At 41.7% G+C, this 23,045-nt stretch overlaps 1 protein-coding gene across 3 annotated transcripts in view; it reads left to right on the top strand.

Annotated features, from left to right (window-relative positions):
- LOC143030923 (uncharacterized) overlaps positions 1-23,045 on the top strand; it is a 311,312-nt gene that overhangs the window by 242,797 nt on the left and 45,470 nt on the right. For all 3 annotated transcript variants that reach the window (XM_076194184.1, XM_076194185.1, XM_076194186.1), the window contains 3 exons: positions 6,777-7,004; positions 11,880-11,954; positions 18,316-18,433. In XM_076194184.1, coding sequence (XP_076050299.1) covers positions 6,777-7,004; positions 11,880-11,954; positions 18,316-18,433 — 421 coding nt within the window. The remainder of the gene's footprint in view (positions 1-6,776; positions 7,005-11,879; positions 11,955-18,315; positions 18,434-23,045) is intronic.

Raw genomic sequence — 23,045 nt, 5'->3', positions numbered from 1 at the left:
TTGATCACACCATTGAATTGAAACTTATTTGTGCATTTGTACTTAATGATATGTACTGTGTCTTCTGGGTAGTGATTGCATCTTGGGCATTTTATGCTTGTTGTCAGGCCAGTTCTATGCTGGTTCCTTTTAATGCTGAGGGATGACTTGAGTGCAAGTATACCAGTACCACTCTTGCTTGTCATACAAGATATTTCTTTGCTGAGTTGGTGTTTTGGGGTATCTGGTGATTCATTGTGGTCAGGTATCATATGCTGGACTTGTGAACAATTGTTATCATCCTTCAAGGTGAGAGATCATCTACAAAGGGTTAAAGTTAGGTGGGGTATGGTGTGGTAACATGCCACTACTGTAGTGTCCCCTTAACACACATAGCATTTTTGTGATATAAGAATTACTATGATTAAACAAACCATTGTATGTGTCCATAAATATTATTCATATTTGTGAAATCAATGTTGCCACAAACCATGATAACCTTTGTAAGGAGAAAGCGTGTAAATGTAAAATGATTGTACAGTTTTACCAAATATTGAAATATTGGTTATTTTTATTTTATTTTATTGTGGGTGGAAATGGAACAACCGAGTCAAAAAATATTTAGAGTTTGTTTCAATTCTTCTCTTACTGCCAAGTACCGTTCACCATGTAGTGTTATCAACTACAATGGTTAGGTTAAAGATTATTCATGAACTACTAGGTTTTTGCAGATAAACCCCCATAACCATACATATTCTGAAACCTTATAACCCAAGGTTCTTGGATAACTATCTTTCATTTGTCTGTTTGTTCACGAACTCCTTCTATGGTTTTGGAGATTGACCCCATAACCATATATATTCTGATACCCTATCACTCCAAGTACTTGGATAACTATATCTCATTTAAAAAAAAAATTAATTTGGTTAGGGTTAAGGGTTAAAGTTCGTTGGGGTATGGTTAGGTTAGGGATTATTCACGAACTCACAGCAACATGTGGGTAATTTTGCTAGAAGCTCATATAACTTAATCTCTTGGCACTGCTGTGACCTTACACACACATGAACATCTTATTGTATGTTTGTTAAAAGAAGGCATAGTGCTGCTTGATTGGAAAAAGGCAAATGCAATACCAACTCACAGAAAGATGGAAGTAAGGAGACCATTAAATTATAGGCCAGTATCACTAACCAGGACAATAGTGAAATAATGTGAAAGGATTATGAAAGATTGATTGACCAAATATCTTGGAGAGATGAACATTCTGGCAGAAGTCAGTTTGGATTCAGATCTGGAAGGGCATGTGTGTCAAACCTTTCAATCTTTTACTTAACCCATTAAACTCCGATGACAAGATTCTTGTCATTTGGTCAAATAAAACAAAAATCATAAAACACCAAAATGTTTGATCAAACATTTTGGTGTTTTATGATTTTTGTTTTATTTGACCAAATGACAAGAATCTTGTCATCGGAGTTTAATGGGTTAAGATTGATTGATGTAGTGCAAGAGAGAGGGGTGGGTGGACTGTGTGTACCTCAATCTAGAGAAGGCTTTTGATAAAGTACCTCACAGTCAGCTTATGTGGAAATTGAAGCACATTGGAGGACTAAGAGGCTGACTACTAGAATGAATGAAAGATTTTTTTGAAGTGTCGTGACATAGAGGACATGGGCCTGGGCTGGAAGGCAAACATTGATAGGGAGAAAGTTTTTATTTTAAAGATGGGTGCCAAGGGAATGGTAATAGATTGCTCTGGCAGTGAGAGGAGCTGGGGGGAGTGGGGGAGGAGATGGAGGCAGCAAGCTATACTCACAGCATGGTGCTCCTAGGGGGTCAGCCTCTTTGGTGATTTCCAATTAGGCTTATATACTGGGTCAGACCATGACCCGCACTCTAATTGCCTGCTAGGAAGAAGTGTCAGTGCAGCTGAGAAGCCAAATACAGGACATTCTCAGGCCGCCGACCTTGCTGGGATGGACCTTAGCACAGATGGTTACAGAAGAAATTTAAAAAGGAACAGCTTCCCACACAGAGTGATAGATACATGGAATAAATTAGACAATGAAATAGTGTGTGCAAACACTATACAAGATTTTAAGAAAAAACTTGATGCTGAGAGATACAAAGACGGGTCACCACGAGCATAGCTCCCTCCCCGTATAATACAACTAGGTAAATACATGTGTTCTCAGGGGACATCATGCGAGCTGATGGGGTCATGGGATGGTGTGAGGACAACTGCCTAATACACCCCCACAGAAGTCGAGGATGGATATGAAGTTGTGTGGAGCCTTGACAAGAAATCGTCAAGGTAGTTGTCCTTGTCCTGGACATGGGGCCAGAACTTGAAGGAGTGGAGTGGAGCTGGCCAGAAGACTGCAGGAGCAGTAGCAGTCTGTGGTCTGTTTGTCATAGTGTAGCAAGCCTCAGGGTGCTCAGCTAATCCCGTGGGACCTAAGTTGTTCTGTACATCTTTGATGACATCAAGGAGGTTGTTGCATCTCAGGAGGCTGCTCGAAGGAACTTATACTTGGAATGTGTACTAGGATTATGTCATACAGTGGCATCAGTAGTGTGACTGCAACATCTCCCCAAAAAGATAGACACTTGAGAACGGTTGTGGATAGCAGGTGGGGCATTAGGCCACCCAGGGCATCATGGACCTTGACAGTTGAGGTTGTTAGTCATTAGCTTTGCCAGAGTTGAGTGTGTGAGTGGATGAAGGTGGGGATGCTCACAGCTCTAGTTTGCTAAATGATCTAGTGATGATGGTGGTTGGCCACAAAATGATACTTGTGGTAGGTGAGAGTGTAGGCAGACAGGCTATGGTGGTAGTTGAGCTGGGAGGCAACTGGTGGCACCCGACCTGACAGGCAAGTGGTAACAGTCCAGCTGGCAGGCAAATGGTGGCAGTCAATCTGGCAGGAAATTGGTGGCAGTTGGTGGCAGTCAATCTTGCAAGCAGTGGCAGCAGTCAATCTGGCAGGCAAGTGGCGACAGTCAATTTTGAAAGGAGTGTCATAGATAAATTCAGAGATGAACTGAAACTGTTTTACAGATTCATCAATGGAAAATTGATATACAGGGAGGAAATCGCCAAGCTGATAGTGGATAGTAAGGTTTTTGAGGCTTCAGCTCAAGCAGAAATAATGAATGAAAGTTTACAATCTGTCTTCATAAAGGAGGGTAGTTGAAGTAAGGAGGGACCACAAAATTTGAGGCTGGTATCATTGAACAGCTGAATAGTGAAAAGACTGAAAAATTGATTAGTCAAATATCTTGAGGAGGTGAGCATTCTGATAGACACTTTGGATTTAGATCTGAAGATCATGTGTGTCAAACCGTGTGGCAAGCCTTTATTTTAGAGTAATTGATGTGCTGCAATAGGGGGAGGGCCTGATGGATTGTGTGTACCTCAGTTTAGAGAAACATTTTGTCAAAATACCTAACAGTCATCTTATATAGAAATTGGAGCAAGTTGGAGGACTGAGAGGTAAACTACTCAAATGGATGAAATATTTTTTTGAAGGTAAAGGAAATTAAAGCAAAAGCAAAGTATTGAAATTTACAAGGATGGTTGACCTTAGCAAGTTGAATATTGGCATGAAGGGTAAGTGGCTAAAAGAAATGGAGTTTTAAATATTTGGGCTTGTATATGACACTGAGTGGAGGAGTCAATATAGAAATGATTTATAGAAAAAAAGAGGCAAGTAAATGCCTGGATGTAATGACGAGTTATGGAAAGTATTTGAGGATGAATGCATTGTATGAAAGAGTGATTGCACCCATGGAGCTGCAACTTGAAATTTAAGGAAGGTTAATTAACGGATGTCCAAATAACTTTTAAAATTAAGTGTTTAAGAAATAGTGTTAGTGTTATGAGAGTGGATATTGTGAGAAATATGTAGGTGAGGCAGAGAATAGGGGTGGAGGGCTGTTGAATGTAGTAGATCAGTTATATGTCAATTTATTATTATTTACTATTTACCTGTTTGTTTATTATTCAACTATACATATGCATTTATTTATTTCATATATTATTTACATTATTAGTTTTATTTATTAATTTATTTATTCATTTATCATTATTATGATTTTTTTCGCATCCAACCTAGATAAGGACCAAAAGGTCTCATGTCGTCATGCTCCGCCTTTGTAATCCTTTGTAATCAGAATGCTGAGGTTGTTTGACCAAATGGAAAGAATGAATAAAGACTAAGAAAAAATATAGTTGGAAGCAGAGGTGGAAGGAAGCAATGTAAGAGGAAGAATGAGAACAATGAAATGGATGAAAGGGATAAATAGGGCTTGAGATACATTAGGAATATCAACAGAGCAGGGCATACAGAGTGCAAAGGATAGAAGTGAATGGAGGAAGATCATGGGAGGGGGGTGTCATTATATTTACCTAGTTGTATTTTGCAGGAAGGGGAGCTACACTCGTGGTGTCCCGTCTTTGTATCTCGCAGTGTCTAGTTTGCTCTTAAACTCATGAATGGTTTTTGTGCACACTATTTCATTGTCCAGTTTGTTCCAAGTGTCCACCACTCTATGTGGAAAACTGTTTTTCTTCAGATCTCTTCTGTAGCTATGTTTTTTGATTTTCTTTCCATGTCCTCTTGTGCTTCTCTTGTCCCAGTTTAACAAGTCCTCTCTATCGAGTATTTCTGTGCCTTTCATGATTCTGTAGATGGTCAGTAGGTCTCCTCCGATGTAGCAGTAGAGGTAAAAAAGCTCTGATTGGTGAGCCCTGCTGTGGAAGTGCTGTGTCTTGATTCAGTCACCCCTGTATAAGGGGTTTGGTATATAATTCAGATATATTTTTATGCTTAGGGCACTGGGTGAAATGCAGGGATAACCCGTCATCCAGAAGGAGCCAAGATAAGAGGGAGGGAAATAGCCATTGGTATATATATATATATATATATATATATATATATATATATATGTATATATATATATATATATATATATATATATATATATATATATATATATATATATATATATATATATGTATGTATGCTTCCAAATAAATTCTATAGACTTTCAAATAGATTATAAAGAAATGCTTTAGTCTTACTAATGAAGTTAACTTTCACTGTCATTTATATAGTTGTATAATTGACCTTTTGCATTGAAAATTTTAATTGCCTGTTTTCAGGGTATCATAGAGCATTAAAACACAATCAACATAGAATAAGCATAGCTACAAATTCAAACTGCCCTAGATGCAACCAGCATACAGAAGACACAGGCAACTAATTCTACAGTGCCTTACACTAATAATCCCTAGACATCTATCTGTTTATATACCAAGGGGTTATTCCCCCTTATATGGGAGATAGCCAAATCAGAGGTATACACCCACTTCCACCCATTCTGCTCCCATCCACCACCCTTTCCTCCCTCTTATCAGAGCTCCTCATGGATGAAGAAGGGTCATTCCTTTCTCATTCCCATTTCCTGGGTCAGAAGCAATGCAGCAAGATACAGTACACTCATGAAATACACAGTGACCCTCCCTCCTCATCTCCTCGTGTTGAAAATAGAGAAGATGGAAGAAATTCCTTCGGGTTGCATGAAAATATTGTCCATACTCAACCATTCTTAACTCAAATCCATCCCCTGCCTTCTCCTCTCCTTGTTCAATAGTCATTCCTCTCTTGCTCAAAGCCCCTTTCATCCAATCCATCCATCTCTTCCTTGGTCATCCCCTCAAGTTCACACCATCCACCTCTGCTTTCCACACCTCTTTTGCTCATTTTTCTTCACTTATTCTTTCCATGTACCCAAACTATCCCAATAATATTTCAACCCTATCTATCAGTTCCCTTTCCACACCCACTCCTCATTTCTCACTCTATCCAACCTTGTAACCCCTACCATACTTCCCAAACACTTCATCTCAACCACATTTAGAATTCTACTTTCATCCTCTCTTAACCCCTTCCATACGGTGCCGCACACATAGGCGTCATGGACTTAGATCTCGGTGGCAGCAACCAATGCCAGCCGTACGACGTGTCGTAATAATACTCGCATCATAAAATATAGTCACCGCTTATATCGATCGTTCTCTCTTCACCCGTGAATTTTGATAACCATAGAAAATGCGATTACAAAAGAATTAGAAAGAATGTCATTATGGAGGGGCGACTACAATAAATATAATCAAGACGCCGATATGGCAGCCTCGCGAATACACTCGCTCCCCATGACGCCTACGTGTGCGGCCCCGTATGGAAGGGGTTAAATTCCAAGCCTGCACCCCATACATGTCATAAGCATGATCGCCCTTCGTATAATCTTCTGTTTGCGTCCATTCCCAGATGCCTGTTTCTCATGACACTTTTCAATCCTCAAAGACATTTACTTGCTTCTCTCAGTCTACAGTTTACCTCAACCCCCCACTCCTCCATTTCTTGCCACATGCAACCCCAAATACTTGAAACTATCCACTTCCTCCAGCCTCTCTCCTTTAAGACTCACTTCCAACTCACCGCCATCCTCTTCTCTTGTACATCTCATCACCATACTTTTACCCACATTCAGCTTCAACTGTCTCCTATCACATACCTTCCCAAACTCCCTCACTAACTTCCTTTATCCCTTATCTGACCCTGCTACAAGCACAGTGTTGTCTGCAAATGGCTCACCTAGACAACAAAACAACATTTCTTCCCTGAGTGGGTTATGGGCCCATACAGTGGCTGTTGCCATTTACTTGGGAGCTGTGGGTCTCTTGTAAGAAAGACCTGAGGGAATAACCTGTTTCAAATTGTGTTTTGCAGATGCTTCAACTGGAGTTTGACAAGACAGAAGACTATTGGTCACTGAAGCTACAGGAGGAACAGGAGTACTATGAAGAAGAACGCAAACTGTATGATGAAAAGTTCCATGCTCTTGAAAGGAAGGTGCATGAATATGATGAGAGATTTGCTGCTTCAGGTGGAGATTTGGATGACTCAAATCCTTGCAAGCTCTCCACCATTGAAGAGAGTGTCATGTGGGAAAAACAGGTAAGGTATATTGGGGGAAAAAAAGAAAGCACCTTTGCATAGGATCACTGATTTTACATACATACATATACCAAGGCTTTTTCCCCCTTCCAAGGGAGGTAGCCAAAAAGGGAAAGGCATAAAAACACTCCCACCCATTTCATCCCTAAATACACTCCACACCCCTCCCACCCTTCCTCTCATCTGAGCACCTCCTGGATGACGGGTCATCCCTGCACCCTGCCCACCGCCCTGGGTCAGAAGCAGTGTCGCAAGACACAGTACATCCACAGCAAGGCCGCTTCATTTAATCGGCGACCCCCCCTCTCCGTCCCCCTTTGCATATAAGGCGAGGACGGGGAGAAATCCCTTCGGGCTGCGTCAAAATTTACTCACACATACTACCCCCCCCCACCCACCCCGCCCATTCCTCCTCATGCAGTCACAACATCATCCATATACAACCATTCTCCACTCACCTCTGTCTTCCGTCCTCTCCCTTCCTTCCTCAACAGACATTCCCCTCTTCCCCAAAGCCCCCTTCACCCCATCCATCCACCTCATCCTAGGACGTCCCCTCATGTTCACTCCCTCCACATCTGCCTTCCATACCTCTTTTACTAGTCTTTCTTCACTCATTCTTTCCATGTGTCCAAACCATCCTAATATTCTTTCATCAACCCTATCTCCCAAATCCTTTTTCACCCCTGTTCTCCTCCTCACCTCCTCATTTCTCACTCTATCCAGCCTAGTAACCCCCACCATACTTCTCAGACACCTCATCTCAAACACATTCAAACTCCTTCTCTCTTCTTCTCTTATGTTCCACGTTTCTGCCCCATACAGTGCTGTTGGCACAATCACTCCTTCATACAGTCTCCTCTTCGCATCCATTCCCAAATGTCTATTCCTCATTACACTCTTTAAACCACCAAGGCATTTACTCGCTTCTCTCAATCTACATTCTACCTCCACCTTCACTCCACCTTTTCCTGCTACACTTGCACCCAAGTATCTAAAACTATCCACTTCCTCCAGTCGCTCTCCCTTAATGTTCACTTCCAGTCTACTGCCACTTTCACCCCTTGTACATCTCATCACCTTACTTTTACCCACATTTATCTTTAACTTTCTTCTATCACATACTCTCCCAAACTCTGCCACCAGCTTCCTCAATCCCTCCTCTGACCCTGCCACAAGCGTAGTGTCGTCCGCAAACAACAGCTGGCTCACCTCCCACTTTTCTCCATTTTCTTTAACCATCTCCAATCCCTGACTCACTACCCTAGCATTCACCTCTCGCACCACCCCATCCATGTATAAGTTGAACAGCCAGGGCGACATAACGCATCCTTGACGAAGTCCCACCTTTACTTCAAACCACTCACTCTCTCCATTTCGAATCCTAACACATGCTCTACTACTCTCATAAAAACTCTTGACAGCTCCCAAAAGCTTTCCTCCTATCCCATAAATCTGCATAACCTCACACAGTGCCTTTCTGTCTACCCTATCATAAGCCTTTTCCAGATCCATAAAAGCCCAAAAAACATCCTTCCCCTTTCCTATAGCTTTCTCACATATCTGTCTTACCACAAAGATCTGATCTACACAACCTCTACCCGTCCTAAATCCACACTGTTCCTCTCCTAATCCTCTCAATTAAGATCCTCCCATAAGCCTTCCCTACTACACTCAACAGGCTAATCCCTCTGAAATTACTACATTCACACTTGTCCCCTTTTCCCTTGTAAAGAGGAACTATACAGGCACTACTCCAGTCCTCCGGTACTCTACCCTCTCTCCAGCAAACATTAAATAACCTCACCAACCAGTCCACCATCACTGAACCTCCCTTTTTCAGACATTCTGCATGGCATCCATCCAGACCAGGTGCCTTACCTGCTTTCATCATCTTTACAACTGCCTTCACCTCATCCTTCCTTATTTCTCCTCCATTCTCCTCACTCATCACTCTCATTTTCTTCGCATTTCCCACTGCAGCTATCTTTCCTTCCCTATCCTCCTTCACATTCAGCAACTCCCTAAAATATTCTGCCCATCTTCCCCTCACTGCCATCTCTTCCATTATCATCTCTCCATCTGTACCTTTTACCTTTTCTTCCCTACTTGATTCGCCTCCTCTTCCTCTCTTAATTTCTTTCCAAAACATCTTTTTATTACTTTCAAAATTTTCTGTCATACTCCTACCCCATTTCACATCTGCTCTCCTCTTTGCCTCCTTTACCTTTTGCTTTACTTCTCTTTTCTTTTCTTTGTACGTCTCATATGACTCCCCTGTCCTCTTTTGTAACCAATCTGTGAATGCTCGCTTCTTCTCTTCTACAACCTTCTTTGTTTCCTCATCCCACCATTCACTACCCTTTCTTCTATTTCCCCCTGTCCTTCTTGTTCCACACACCATCCTTGCACACTTTAGGACTCCCTCCTTGAACCATCCCCATTCCTCCTCCACACCCATCTCTGCTCTATCCTTTACTCCCTCCCACTCCTCCTTCAGCTTCTTTTCGTACTCCTTCTCCTTTTCCTTTTCATTCAAGGAGTTCAGTTTAAGAACCTCCCTACCTTTTGTCCCTTTCCTCCTTCTCCATCTATCCTCCACTCTCAGCTTACCTTCCACCAAAAAATGATCTGATATTCCCCCACCCTCTCCCCTTAGCACATGTACATCCTTAACTCTTCCTATCATAATCCTATTTACCACTACATAATCCATTAGCGCTCTATCTACCACCCTTCCCTCCACCACCCTCTCCCATGTGTACTTATGCTTGACTTTCTTCCAAAACACTGTATTTGCTATCATCAACTCTCTTTCTAGACACATTTCCACCATCAACTCTCCACTACGATTCTTTCCTGGAACTCCACACTTCCCAACCACTCCATCGATTGGACCATTTCCCACCCTAGCATTAAGGTCTCCCAGTACTATTACATTGACATTTCTTCCTAAACCCTCTATGCACTCATTTAAATCTATCCAAAAGGCCTCCCTTTCTTCCATGCTCTTCTCACTGCCAGGCCCATATGCACTTACAAAGACCCACATCTCCTTTCCCAGTTTCACCTTCATCCACATTATCCTTGAGGAAACCTCCTTCCACTCCACTACACGTTTACCTATCTCCTCACTTACTAGAATAGCCACCCCTTCCCTCCCTCGCCCTCTCTTCACTCCTGATAACCTCCCACTTACACTCCCAAACTTACACTCACCCTTCCCTTTCAACTTAGTTTCACTCAAAGCCAACACATCCATCTTTCTTCTCACAAACATACTACCTATCTCTTCCCTTTTACTCTCATCTGTACCACATCCACGCACATTAAAAGACCCAAACCTTAGGGTGCTGGCCCGAGGCCCTCCAGCACCCCTTATGCCTTTCCTTTTCTTTTTAGGAATCTGCCCCTTGGGGCTACAGGGAGAAGGATGCCTAGCCCCTCTCCCCGTCCCTTTCTTCTCGCCTCTTACGATCCAAGTGGGAAACTTGGTGGCAGTATTCTTTTCCCCCCACCACAGGAAATTCCCCCATCACAGAAAGAGAATACTCAGAGAAATGGTACAGGACAGCAACAAGGGGTTGGGGGACAGCATAACGGAGGGACAGTCGTAGTATAAAAGTGTCATCATTTCTCTATGAACAGAATTTCTTCTATCATAGACAAAATGATGTGTGGCTCTGGTCCGTAGGGGCACCCCATATAGACCCTAAAGTATCGACTGCATGCTACTTTGCCACAATAACAAGCAGCCAATACCCCAGACGAATCTCGGCGGGTATTTAGGGGGTGAATGATTTGAATGTGCATGTACTCTGAAGAAGTCCTGGTAAGGACGAAATGTCAGAATAAATCCCTAAACGGTTCCCTGTGTTTATCTCACCACCCATCCACTCATCTGTCTTACATATTTCAGACTCCTTACTGTAGCTTTTATTATGTATTTTAACTAATTTACCTAGTTGTATCTTACGGGAAGAGGAGCTATGCTCATGGTGTCTCATCTTTTGTATCTCGCAGTGTCTAGTTTGGTCTTAAATTCGTGTATGGTTTTTGCACACTTGTTTTCTCCAGTTTGTTCCAGATGTACCACTCTGTGTGGAAAACTTTTTATTTCTTTTAGGTCTCTTCTATAACTATCATTTTTGAGTTTTTTTTTCATGTCCTCTTGTGTTTCTCTTACCCTAATTTAGTAAGTCCTCTCTATCAAGGACTTCCATGCCTTTCATAATTCTGTAGATGGTCAGTAGGTCACCTCTTTCTCTTCTTTGTTCCAAAGTCTGATTTCAATTTAACCAGTCTCTCTTCTTATGACAGGTTTGAAAGTGATGTGAGCCTCAGGAAAGCAGAGGCAGTTTAGATAGAGTCAGTATATAATTGGTTAAAATTGCTGTGACCAGGAGCCCTTGGGTATATAGGACGTAAATTATTCAATATAGTGTTACAGGGTATGCTATCATTGCTAGCAGAGCTAGGCACTTTTGCAAACACTTTCTCAAAACACAGATCCCTGAATTTTGTCACATTTCTTTCCACAGTTGATAGGTGTAACTTTGAAGACAAGGGAACCCACATGAACACATTTTATGTACAGATTCGTGATGCCTATTCATAGCATGCTGAAATAAGACATAAGATGGTTTTAGAAGATAGGAACCTAAAATGATTATTTTATTCTGGAAAACAACTATTTACCTAGTTGTACCTTACGGGAAGGGGAGCTACGCTCATGGTGTCCTGCCTTTGTATCTCGCAGTGTCTAGTTTGCTCTTAAATCCGTGTATGGTTTTTGCACACACTATTGTTTTGTCCAGCTTGTTCCAAGTGTCCACCACTCTATGTGGATGTTCTAAATTCATCTTGTATCTCCAGGTGACCGATTTAGAGGATGAGGTGACTCAATTACGGAAGCAAGTCGGCACTCTGCAGCAGGAACATTATAATATGGTAAGTGTAGCATCATGTTCTAAGTCTTGGGGTCTAAGTTATACATGTGCACAGTGTATTTTTTCTTGTCTCTATATTCTAGTGGTTCTTATACCCAGGGGTTTATGTTATTGATGTATTCAACAGTGTATCATCCCATCATACTGCACTTTCCCTTGTTTCCCACTCCTCCCATTTCACATCTCCAGAAAGTCTCCTTTAGAGTTCTTATAGCTGTTTAACTAAGGTGCTTGAGGTAGATGTTTGAGATCTCTGACCCTTCAGATTTTGAGTTTTTTAATTTCTTTATTGCCTCTTCTGTATTCTCTCTGATGAAAGTTTGGGGTGGAGGTGGCTTCAGTGTCAGGTTTGATTTTATGGAGTTCTTTTGGAGAAATGTTTGTTGATGATGTATCATCAACAAACATTTCTCCAAAAGAACTCCATAAAATCAAACCTGACACTGAAGCCACCTCCACCCCAAACTTTCATCAGAGAGAATACAGAAGAGGCAATAAAGAAATTAAAAAACTCAAAATCTGAAGGGTCAGAGATCTCAAACATCTACCTCAAGCACCTTAGTTAAACAGCTATAAGAACTCTAATGGATATTTTTGACTACTGCTGGTTACTCAGCATCCCAAACATCTGGAAAAGTACTCGCATAATAAAGATTGATTGATTGATCACACAAATGGCACAGAACACATCCTACACTGCCCCTTCATAGTCATACCCAGACAACAGTACAATATTTCCTCTTTGGGTTAACTTATGGGTTAATCTGGTGGCTGTTGCCTGTTACCTGGAAGTCGTAGGTCTCCTGCAGGAAAGATCTGGGGCAGCAGATTAATCCGCTCATTGTTCTCAGTATTTTTTTAGCATTCAGTTTGAGATTCCGTGCGGGTTTGATTCAATACTCAATTCCAGTTCTTTAGACATTTATTTAATTCTCATACTTCTACTTTTATGTTGCTTACGACATAACTTCACACTTGTCTCTGTCATATTTCTCTTCCTTGGTTAATACTGACTGGATACTTTTATTCATTATTTATTTCATTTATTTATCTATTTTATTTTATCTATTTTTTTCTAAATATACTACCCCATCAGCTTTTAACTTGGATATTCCTCCTTTGTGTTTCAATTGTCTTTCACAAATCTGGAAGACAGACCTGGGGCAACAAATTGATTATTCCACTTCTTGCTCTTGCCAACAATCACAGGTCTGAGATGATGTGAGCTGTCTGCATTTCCACATGCCAGAATTGATAGCCACTCCTTCATCACTTTGTGTCCAGAAGTGCTAGAAATTTCTTTGAAGGCCTGAGTATTCCTTGGCAGAGCACACCTGCCTGGCCCAGTCTCATCAGCATTGTACAGCTGAAACTCGTGTAGTCATTCCTTCACCATCACCTTGGTCTTTGGATCACGTGTTGGACTCATGATCGACAGCTATTTCCCTCCCGGAAGAGAACTCAGAGCTTGTATGACTGATCTGTGGGTAATGCTATGACCTTACCTGCACACACCCCCAACTCCCCACTCATGAGAGTTGGAGTAACGACTCGAAGTGCAGCGATACTGAAATAATTTCAGCCCTGGACAGGATTCGAACCCAGTACCGCTGTACTGACAGTCTGGGACTCTACCAACCATGCCAACGAGTCGTGCAATTTTGTGCATATAAAAGGATCCACAGCAGCATCAGTGCTCAGCAGCCTTCCTGTGATTGCTTGGTTCCCCAAGCCATGGTGCCTCCTGAACCACCACAGCCAGCTTTCACTGCACTGAAAATCTTGGATCCCAAGGTGGTTTGCTAAGTGTTGTGCACCATTTTGAATGTCCAGGACTCTTACAGGAAGCCCCTCAGCAAGCTGCTGCATGTACCACTTATATACTGCTTCATCTAAGTTTTCATAGTGGAGTTTTCACGAGCGAAACGCTTCCTGCGCCTTTCCACCCTCAATTTCTTTTTTTACCACTTTCCTTATTCAGTTCTTTGTCCCACAAAATATCATGGAGAATTGATCTTTTAACCCATTCAACTCCGATGACAAGATGTCTTGTCATTTGGTCAAATAAAACAAAAAATCATAAAACACCAAAAAGTTTGATCAAACACCAGAAAAATATGACGTCAGTCCTCGCTTCGCTCGCGAGTGAAGCGAGGACCGACGTCATATTTTTCTGGTGTTTGATCAAACATTTTGGTGTTTTATGATTTTTTGTTTTATTTGACCAAATGACAAGACATCTTGTCATCGGTGTTTAATGGGTTAAGGTCGAATTGGGTCATGAGATCCTTCCTCTTGGTACCTTTTTCAAACAACTCAATCACCTTCAATTTTTCTCACTTTTCTGCATGATGTAGAAGGCACACCACTAGCCTTGGAAACTGTCAAAGTGCAAATAGTGCAGCGAATAACACAAGTGAGGATTGGCCAAATGACTGAATGTTTGATTGGTAGGTTGACGCAAAGTAAACTAACCAAGGAGCAACATCCATTAGTGTGGGTGGCTAGTTTGGTGGGAAACTATACTGGATGCCCATCTCATATATTGCCGCTATCCGATTTAGATAAAATGAATCCAGTGACTATATAGAGTCCAATTTTCCCAATATCCGACTTATACATATCCAATTTATAGAGGGTTTACTGTACGTGAATTCAAATCTAAATATGATAATTGGAAATCAAAGATATAAATTCACTTGGAACTGTACATGAATTTGAGGCTAGGAATGATCAATTGGAGAGTAGGAGATGGATCCAAAAAGTGTTGCTCCTTTCCTGACAGCTTTTCCCCCTTACTAAGGAGGTAGCCAAGTCAGAAGCATGTACAGTGAGTCCTCCTTATAAGGTAATTCATTATCCGGTAAATTCACAGTTACGGTAATTGGTAATTACTACCCTCGATTCTATTTATGGTGAGAAAAATTCACAGATACGATATCCACTAGACATTTTGAAGAGGAAAGAGCAGGGAGAAGGGACATCTGCCATATCCTATTATTACATGTTATAATGGGTTTGGTATATGATAATTTCAATTTGCGTTAAGGTTTTCAGGAACGCATATGTACCATATAACAGGGACTTTTGTACCTGTTACCAACCATTTCACTCCCACCATCCCCTCCACCCCTCCAACCCCTCCCATCTCAGCTCCTCATGGATGATGGGTCATCCCTGCATCCTCCAACTGCCCTGGATCAAACGGAATGCAGCAAGACACAGTACATCCACAGCAAGGCCGCTTCACATAATCAATGACCCCCTTCTCTGTCCCCTCATACAAAAAAAGAGAAAGGGAGGAATCCCTTCAAGTTGTCAAAATATCATTCACACATAAGCACCCCTTACTTCCTCCCCTCCTTCCTTGCACAACAGTATCATCCATACACAGTCACTCTCCATTCATCCCCATCTCCTGCCTTCTCCCTTCCTTGCTCAACAGACATTTCCCTCTTGCTCATTGCCCCCATCACCCCATCCATCCATCTCATCCTCGGTCGTCCCCTCAGGTTCACTCCTCCACCTCTGCCTCCCGCTTTTACCAGTCTTTATTCACTTGTTCTTTGCATGTGTCCAAACCATCACAAAAATCTTTCAGCACCTCTGTCTGCCATCTCCTTTTCCACCTCCACTCTCCTCCTTACCTCCTTGTCCCTAACTCTATCCAACCTTGTAACCTCTACCGTACTTCTCAGACATTTCATTTCAAATACATTTAAACTTTTCCTCTCTTCCTCTTTTAAATTCCAAGTCTGCTCCATACAGTGCCATCAGCACAGTCACCCCTTCATACAATCTCCTTTGCATCCATTCCCAGTTGCCTATTTCTCATAGCACTTTTTAATCCCCCAAGGCATCTGTTTGCTTCTCGCAATCTACAATTTACCTTCACCTTTACTCCTCCCTTTCCTGCCACATGTGACCCCAAATAACTAAAGATATCCACTTCTTCAATCTTCTCTCCATTTAGACTTACTTTCAACTCACTGCCACCCTCTACCCTTGTACATCTCATCATCTTACCCACACTTTCCTTCAACTTTCTATTACATACCCTCCCAAACTCAGCACACAGACGCCAAAATCCTCATCATAGAACACCCAAATGAAAATAAGAAGAACACAATTCTATGCCAGAACCCTAAACACCACAGATCTTTCGCACTACATTTCACAAGCATCACCAATGAAATACAGCAAAAAGATAAAACACCAACTTGCTACTCAAACATCTCTAACAACCTATCACCTGAAGAGGCTGGATGACTGCATTGCAGACAACTGCCCAGGATGTAACACTTCACCCCATACTATACAACACATTAGATTACAAAGGATTACAAAGGCAGAGCATGCCGACAGGAAACCTTTTGGTCCATATCTAATTCGGATGTGAAAAAAATCATAATAATGATAAATAAATAAATGAATAAATAAAAACTATAATATTGTAAATAATAAATCAAATACGTAAATAAATGTATAGGTATAGTTAAATAATAAACAAACAGGTAAATAGTAAATGATAATAAATTGACATATCACTAATAGTAAATGAGAATCAAGCAAATAATAATAAACAAGCAGACAAATGATAACAAAACAAATAATATAAAATAAATGATAATCATTACAGCATCTTGCTTAGGTGTTTAAATGATTCTTAAAGCTTCGAACTGAACTACATTGCACTGCCCTTGCAGGAAGTTTATTCCATTCATTAACTACATTATGGAATACTGCATTATACACAGTCATGCATGCCAACAACACAATGTATACTCTCTAAAGGATTTGTGTGAAAATCCCATTCCAGCCGTGGCATTCCTTAGGGAGATAGGACTGCTTGGCCAGACAGTCTAGGAATAACGAACAACCTACCACCTGTACCACACAAAACATCCACATGAAAACACATACTCAGATCACTAAACAAGTCCTTCAAGACAGACTGCCAAACTCAGTACTCCAATAACAACCCCCGGACATAAGCCCCATGGAAAAATAAAATTTTCCACACCTAATAAGAACCACATTGGCATGTCTGTGCTCAGGACACCATCTATTATTAAATCAGTGCCAACACGGAATAGGCCTGGCCACAGATTCAAAATACCCCAGATACAAGCACCACACAAAGAACACTGAAAACCTTGTATTACAATGTTCAACACTAACAGTCCCCCGACAACAGCACAGTATATCTTCCCTGAGGGACTTGTACACCGATCCAGAGGCTGTTACCAGTTGCTTGAAGGCCATAGGTCTTCTGTAAGATAAAGTACAACAGATTGATTGATGGATTTTTCATTTCCAAGTTCTCTGACCCAGGGCAGTGGACAAGGTGCAGGGATGACCCATCATCCAGGAGGTGCTAAGATGGGAGGGAGGGTGGAGGGGAGGGGAGTGGATTTAGGGATGGAATTTGTAGGAATGATTTTATGCCTTTTTCTTTTTGGCTACCTCCCTTGTAAGGGGGAAAAAGCATTGGTATATGTATGTAAGATAATCTTCATCCTCCTCTCCCTCATAGTCCACTTTCTTTGTGAATACTGATTGAAACTTTTCATGTTATTTATTTATTTATTTTTTTTTTCCTTTCATATTTTTTCTCTGTGTTTCAACTTGTCAGTCACAAATCTGTTTAACAGTTTAGGTTAATTTTTACACATACTAGGTACACTTTTTCATGGTTCTTTTCTTCCTTGCATCTATCTTTTTTCTTACTTCTCCCTTGCCTTCTCTTTCATTTGTTTCACTGTTACACATTATTAAATCAGTCATTCAGGTACCTATGTACACCTGTGTTATAGATTTGCAGGAAGATATCCCCACTAATCCACTTCTTTAGAGTTATTTTCTCAGTTCTGCTTCTTTAGAGTATTTTATCAGTTCTTCTTAGTTGTGTCTTCCTTGTCTCTAAATTTCTTTTCTGTCTCTCCTACTTTGAGAATAGATTCAAAAGTACATGACTGATGAGTTAAACACCATATGAGGACGGAGCCTTTATTTGTACGACGTTTTGCTTATTACAGCTTTTTCAAGTATGAATAAGCGAAACGTTGTACAAATAAAGGCTCTGTCCTCATATGGTGTTTAACTCGTCAGTCTTGTTTGGCAACTGCTACTTCCATCAAAAGTACATGTTCCCTTTCACCTCGAGGCTCTGGTAAGTCAGGGTTTCAGTCACTTCAGGATCTGCTGGTATATTTCCACCCCTATATTTTATTGAATCACCCATTAGATATGTAGTTTCTTTCCTGTATATAAACAGTTATGTAAATACACAGTTAATACCTTGAGAGTTTTAATCACCTTCACCTTTTGTTTCTAAATGTTTTATGTAAATATGCTTGCAGGATGAGTTGGTAGAGGAGCGTGTGCAGGAGGCTCGAGAAGCTGCAGGACAAGAGTTACAACAGCAGATATCCAGTTTACAAAGTCAACTAGTACAACAACAAACACTTAACAATCAGTGTAAGTGCTAAGTGCTTGGATGATGTATGACTTCTGTTATGGCTCCAGTATGTGAACAGCATTCACAGTAGTCGTTCTGTATATCTACAAACCAAGGGCTTTTTCCCCCCTAACCAGGAAGGTAGCCCAAGTCAAAAGGCATTCACCCATTCCCACCCATTTCATTTCTGCCCATTCCACTCTCATCCACCACCCTTTCCTCCTGTTCATTTTAGCTCCTCATGGATGAAGGGTATCTCTGTATCCTGCCCACTGCCCATGGGTCAGAAGCAATTCAGCAAGACACAGCACATCCATAGCAAGGCCACTTGCTGCTTCACTTAATTGGTGACAAACTCCCCCGCCTCCCATTCTCCCATGCAGAAAAATAGGAGAAGTCACTTTAGGCTATGTCAAAAAATCATTCACACACAACTATTTCCTAGCCCCCCTTCTCTGCATCACAGCATCCTCTATACATAGCCACCCACCTGCTTAACACCCCCTTCACCCCATCCATCCATACATCCCATCCTTGGTCATCCCCTTATATTCACTCCATCCACCTCTGCCTTCCACACCTCTTTTGCTAATCTTTCTTTACTCATTCCTTCCATGTGTCCAAATCATGTCAATACACCTTCATCAACACTATCTGCCATCTTCCCCTCCACCCCTGTTGTCCTCTTCACCACCTTGCCTCCCACTCTATCCAACCTTACAACCCCCACCACACTTCTCAGAACTTTTCCTCTGCTTCTCTCAAATTCTGTCTCTGCCCCACACAGGAGTTATGACAGTGTGGAATTGTCCATCTATATACCATGGGCTTTTTCCCCCTTAAACAGGAGGCAACCAAGTCAAAAGATATGCATCCACTCTCACCCATTCCACCTCAATCCACCACCCTTGTTTTCCTCCCATTTTAGCTCCTTGTGGATGAAGGGTCATCCCTGGCTTGTGCCCATTGCCCTGGGTCAGAAGCAATGCAGCAAGACACAGCATATCCACATCAAAGCCACTTCATTTAATCAGTGACCCCCCCCCTCTGTATCTTCATCCAGAAAATAGAGAAGGCTAGGAGAAATCCCTTCAAGCTATGGTTGTCAAACTATCATCCCACATAACCCTTCCCTACTCCCCCCCCCCAATGCCCTGCCCTCTCCCTTCTTTGCATCAAAGTATCATCTATACACAACCATTCTCCACTCATCCCTATCTCTTGCCTTCTCCCTTCCTTGCTCAACAGACATTCCCCTGTTGCTGATCACCCCTTGGTGGTCCCCTTAAGTTCACTCCTTCCACCTCTGCCTTCCACACCTCTTTTACTAATATTTCTTCACTCATTCTTTCCATGTGTCCAAACCATCCCGATCTCCCATCCCCTTTTCCACCCATGCTATCCTCCTTACCTCCTTGTTTCTCACTCTACCCAACCTTGTTAACCTTACTACACTTCATCTCAACACATTTGAACTTCTCTTGGCCCCTCTTAAATTCCAAGTTTCTGCCCCATGCAGTGTCATTGGCACAATCACCCCTTCATATAATCTGCTCTTAGCATCTATTCCCAGATGTCTATTTCTCATGACACTTTTTAATCCCACCAAGGCATTTACTTGCTTCTCTCAATCTACAGTGTACCTTCACCCCTGCCCCTTCCTTACCTACTACATGCAACCCCAAGTACTTAACCACTTCACTCCGGGCCAAAATCTCGATGTTGCGAAATAATACTCGCATCATAAAAAATAGTCACCGCTTATATCGATCGTTCTCTCTTTCACCCATGAATTTTGATAACCATAGAAAATGTGATGAAGCCAGTTTAGAGAGTATGTCAGTTTTGCAGGGACAACTACAATAAATATAATCAAGACGCCAATATGGCAGCCTCGCATATTCACTTGCTCCCCATGCTGCCTACGTAGGCGGCACTGTATGGAAGGGGTTAAAACTGTCCACTTCCTCTAGCTCCTTTAAGACTTCCAACTCACTGCCATCCTCTCTGCTTGTATATCTCGTCACCTTACTTTTACTCACATTTACCTTCAACTTTCTCCAATCACATACCTTCCCAAACTCCATCACTGATTCCTTTAAACTCCCCTCTGACCCTGCCACCATCGAATTATGATTATTGATATTTTCTTATATTGGACTCTGGTATTGACTGCATGGTAACATAGTCAATACTGTAGGGACTATTTTTGGGTGCATGTTGTATTTTCAGGGATTCAATAAACACTGATGAATATATTATTGTAGATACATTTATAGTACAAGTAACATGAGGGGATGGAGAGGGGGGGAGATGGCCAATTTAATGAAGTGGCCTTACTGTGGATGTGCTGTGTCTTGTGACACTGCTTCTGACCCAGGGCAGTGTGTGAGAAGCCACCCTTCCATCCACCACCCTTTCCCATGTGTATTTATGCTTGACTTTCTTCCTAAACACTGTATTTGCTATCATCAACTCTCTTTCAAAATGCATCTCCACCATCAATTCTCCACTATGATTTTTACCTGGAACTCCATACTTCCCAATCACTCCATCTATTGGTTCATTTCCTACCCTAGCATTAAGGTCTCCCAATACAACTACATTGACATTTCCCCCTAATCCCTCTATGTACTCATTGAAATCTACCCAAAAAGCCTCCCTTTCCTCTATGCTCTTCTCACTACCAGGCCCATACGCACTTACAAAAAACCCACATCTCCCTATCTTCACCTTCATCCACATCAACCTTAAAAAAACCTCTTTCCACTCCACTACACACATACCTATCTCTTCACTTACTAGTATAGCCACCCCTTCTCTCCCTCGTCCTCTCTTCACTCCTGAGAACCTCCCAACTACACTCCCAAACTCATACTCGCCCCTCCCTTTCAACTTAGATTCACTCAATGCCAACACATCCATCTTTCTTCTCACAAACATACTGCCTATCGCTTCCTTTTTACTCTCATCTGTACCACATCCACACACATTAAAAGACCCAAACCTTAGGGTGCTGGTTGGAAAACTCCTAGACCCTCTTATGCCTTTACTTTTTTTAGGACAGTAACAAGGGGTTGGGGGATACCCCATATAGACCCTAAAGTATCAATTGCATGCTACTTTGCCACAATAACATGCAGCCAATACCTTCATCCACATTGACCTTGAAGAAACCTTCCACTCCACCATATGCTTACCTATCTCTTCACTTACTAATATAGCCACCCCTTCTCTCCCTCGTCCTCTCTTCACTCCTTACACCCTCCCCACTACAATCCTAAACTCAAACTCACCCCACCCTTTCAACTTAGTTTCACGCAATGGCAAGACATCCATCTTTCTTCTCATATACTGCCTATCCCTTCCCTTTTACTCTCATCTCTGCCTCACCCATGCACATTAGAAAACTTAGTTATTAGAGTTCTGTTTGGAAAACTCCCAGACTCTTATGTTTTTTATGAATGTCCCCTTTGGGGCTACAGAGAAAAAGGATGCCTAATCCTATCCCTGTCCTAATTTTTTTTCTTCCGTTTTTTACGACTCAAGTGGGAACACTCTGTAGCAATATTCTTTCTCACCTGCCACAGGGTTCAGCAAAAAAGGAAATACATAATCAGAGTAGTTATATAGGACAGTATTAAGAGTGGAGGGAACAGCATAATGGAGGGAAAGTTGCAGTATAATAAAGGAGCATCATTTCTCTATTGATAGAGATTTTCTATATCACAGACCAAATGATGTGTGGCTCTGGTCCTTAGGGGTACCTTAAAGTATCAGCTACCTGCTACTGAGCATATTTTAACCCCTTCCATACGGTGCCGCATACGTAGGCGGCATTAGGAGCAAGTGGATATGCGAGGCTGCCATATCGGGGTCTTGATTATATTTATTGTAGTTGCCCCTGTGTAATGACATACTCTCTAAACTGTCTTCATCACATTTTCTATGGTTATCAAAATTCACGGGTGAAAGAGAGAACGATCGATATAAGCGGTGACTATATCTTATGATGCGAGTATTATTACGACACATCGTACATCTGACAGCTAATGCTGCCCGCGAGATTTTGGCCCGTACTGAAGAGGTTAACCTCACAATAACATGCAGCTATAGTTGGGTATTACTACAGCACTTTGATATAATACATGCTCAGTATCATGTAATTAGGCTAATGTAAAAAAAATATAAACTACAATGCTTGTAGTAAAGTGTGAATATTGGATACAGTATATGCTATGCAGTTGCCCTCTGCTAAATGTGCCACAGTCCTCTCAACCAATCAGTGTGCACAATGCGAGCTCAGCCAGGACAAGCTAGACTGTGTATCTGGAAGAGCAACTGAGTCATGGCACAGAGCACCAACAGTGGCGGACAATCAGCACACAGGACATGAGCTGGCCAGGCTGCCTCAAGCCTCACTCACTGGTATTTAACCCATTAAACTCCGATGACAAGATTCTTGTCATTTGGTCAAATAAAACAAAAAATCATAAAACACCAAAATGTTTGATCAAACACCAGAAAAATATGACGTCAGTCCGCGAAGCGAGGACTGACGTCACATTTTTCTGGTCTTTGATCAAACATTTTGGTGTTTTATGATTTTTTGTTTTATTTGACCAAATGACA

Source organism: Oratosquilla oratoria, chromosome 12, assembly GCF_046742065.1.
Source record: "Oratosquilla oratoria isolate Oo_2021 chromosome 12, ASM4674206v1, whole genome shotgun sequence".
NCBI classification, from domain to species: domain Eukaryota; kingdom Metazoa; phylum Arthropoda; class Malacostraca; order Stomatopoda; family Squillidae; genus Oratosquilla; species Oratosquilla oratoria.
The sequence above is the reverse complement of the archived record's forward strand: the minus strand, read 5'-3'. Positions and strand labels throughout refer to the sequence as shown.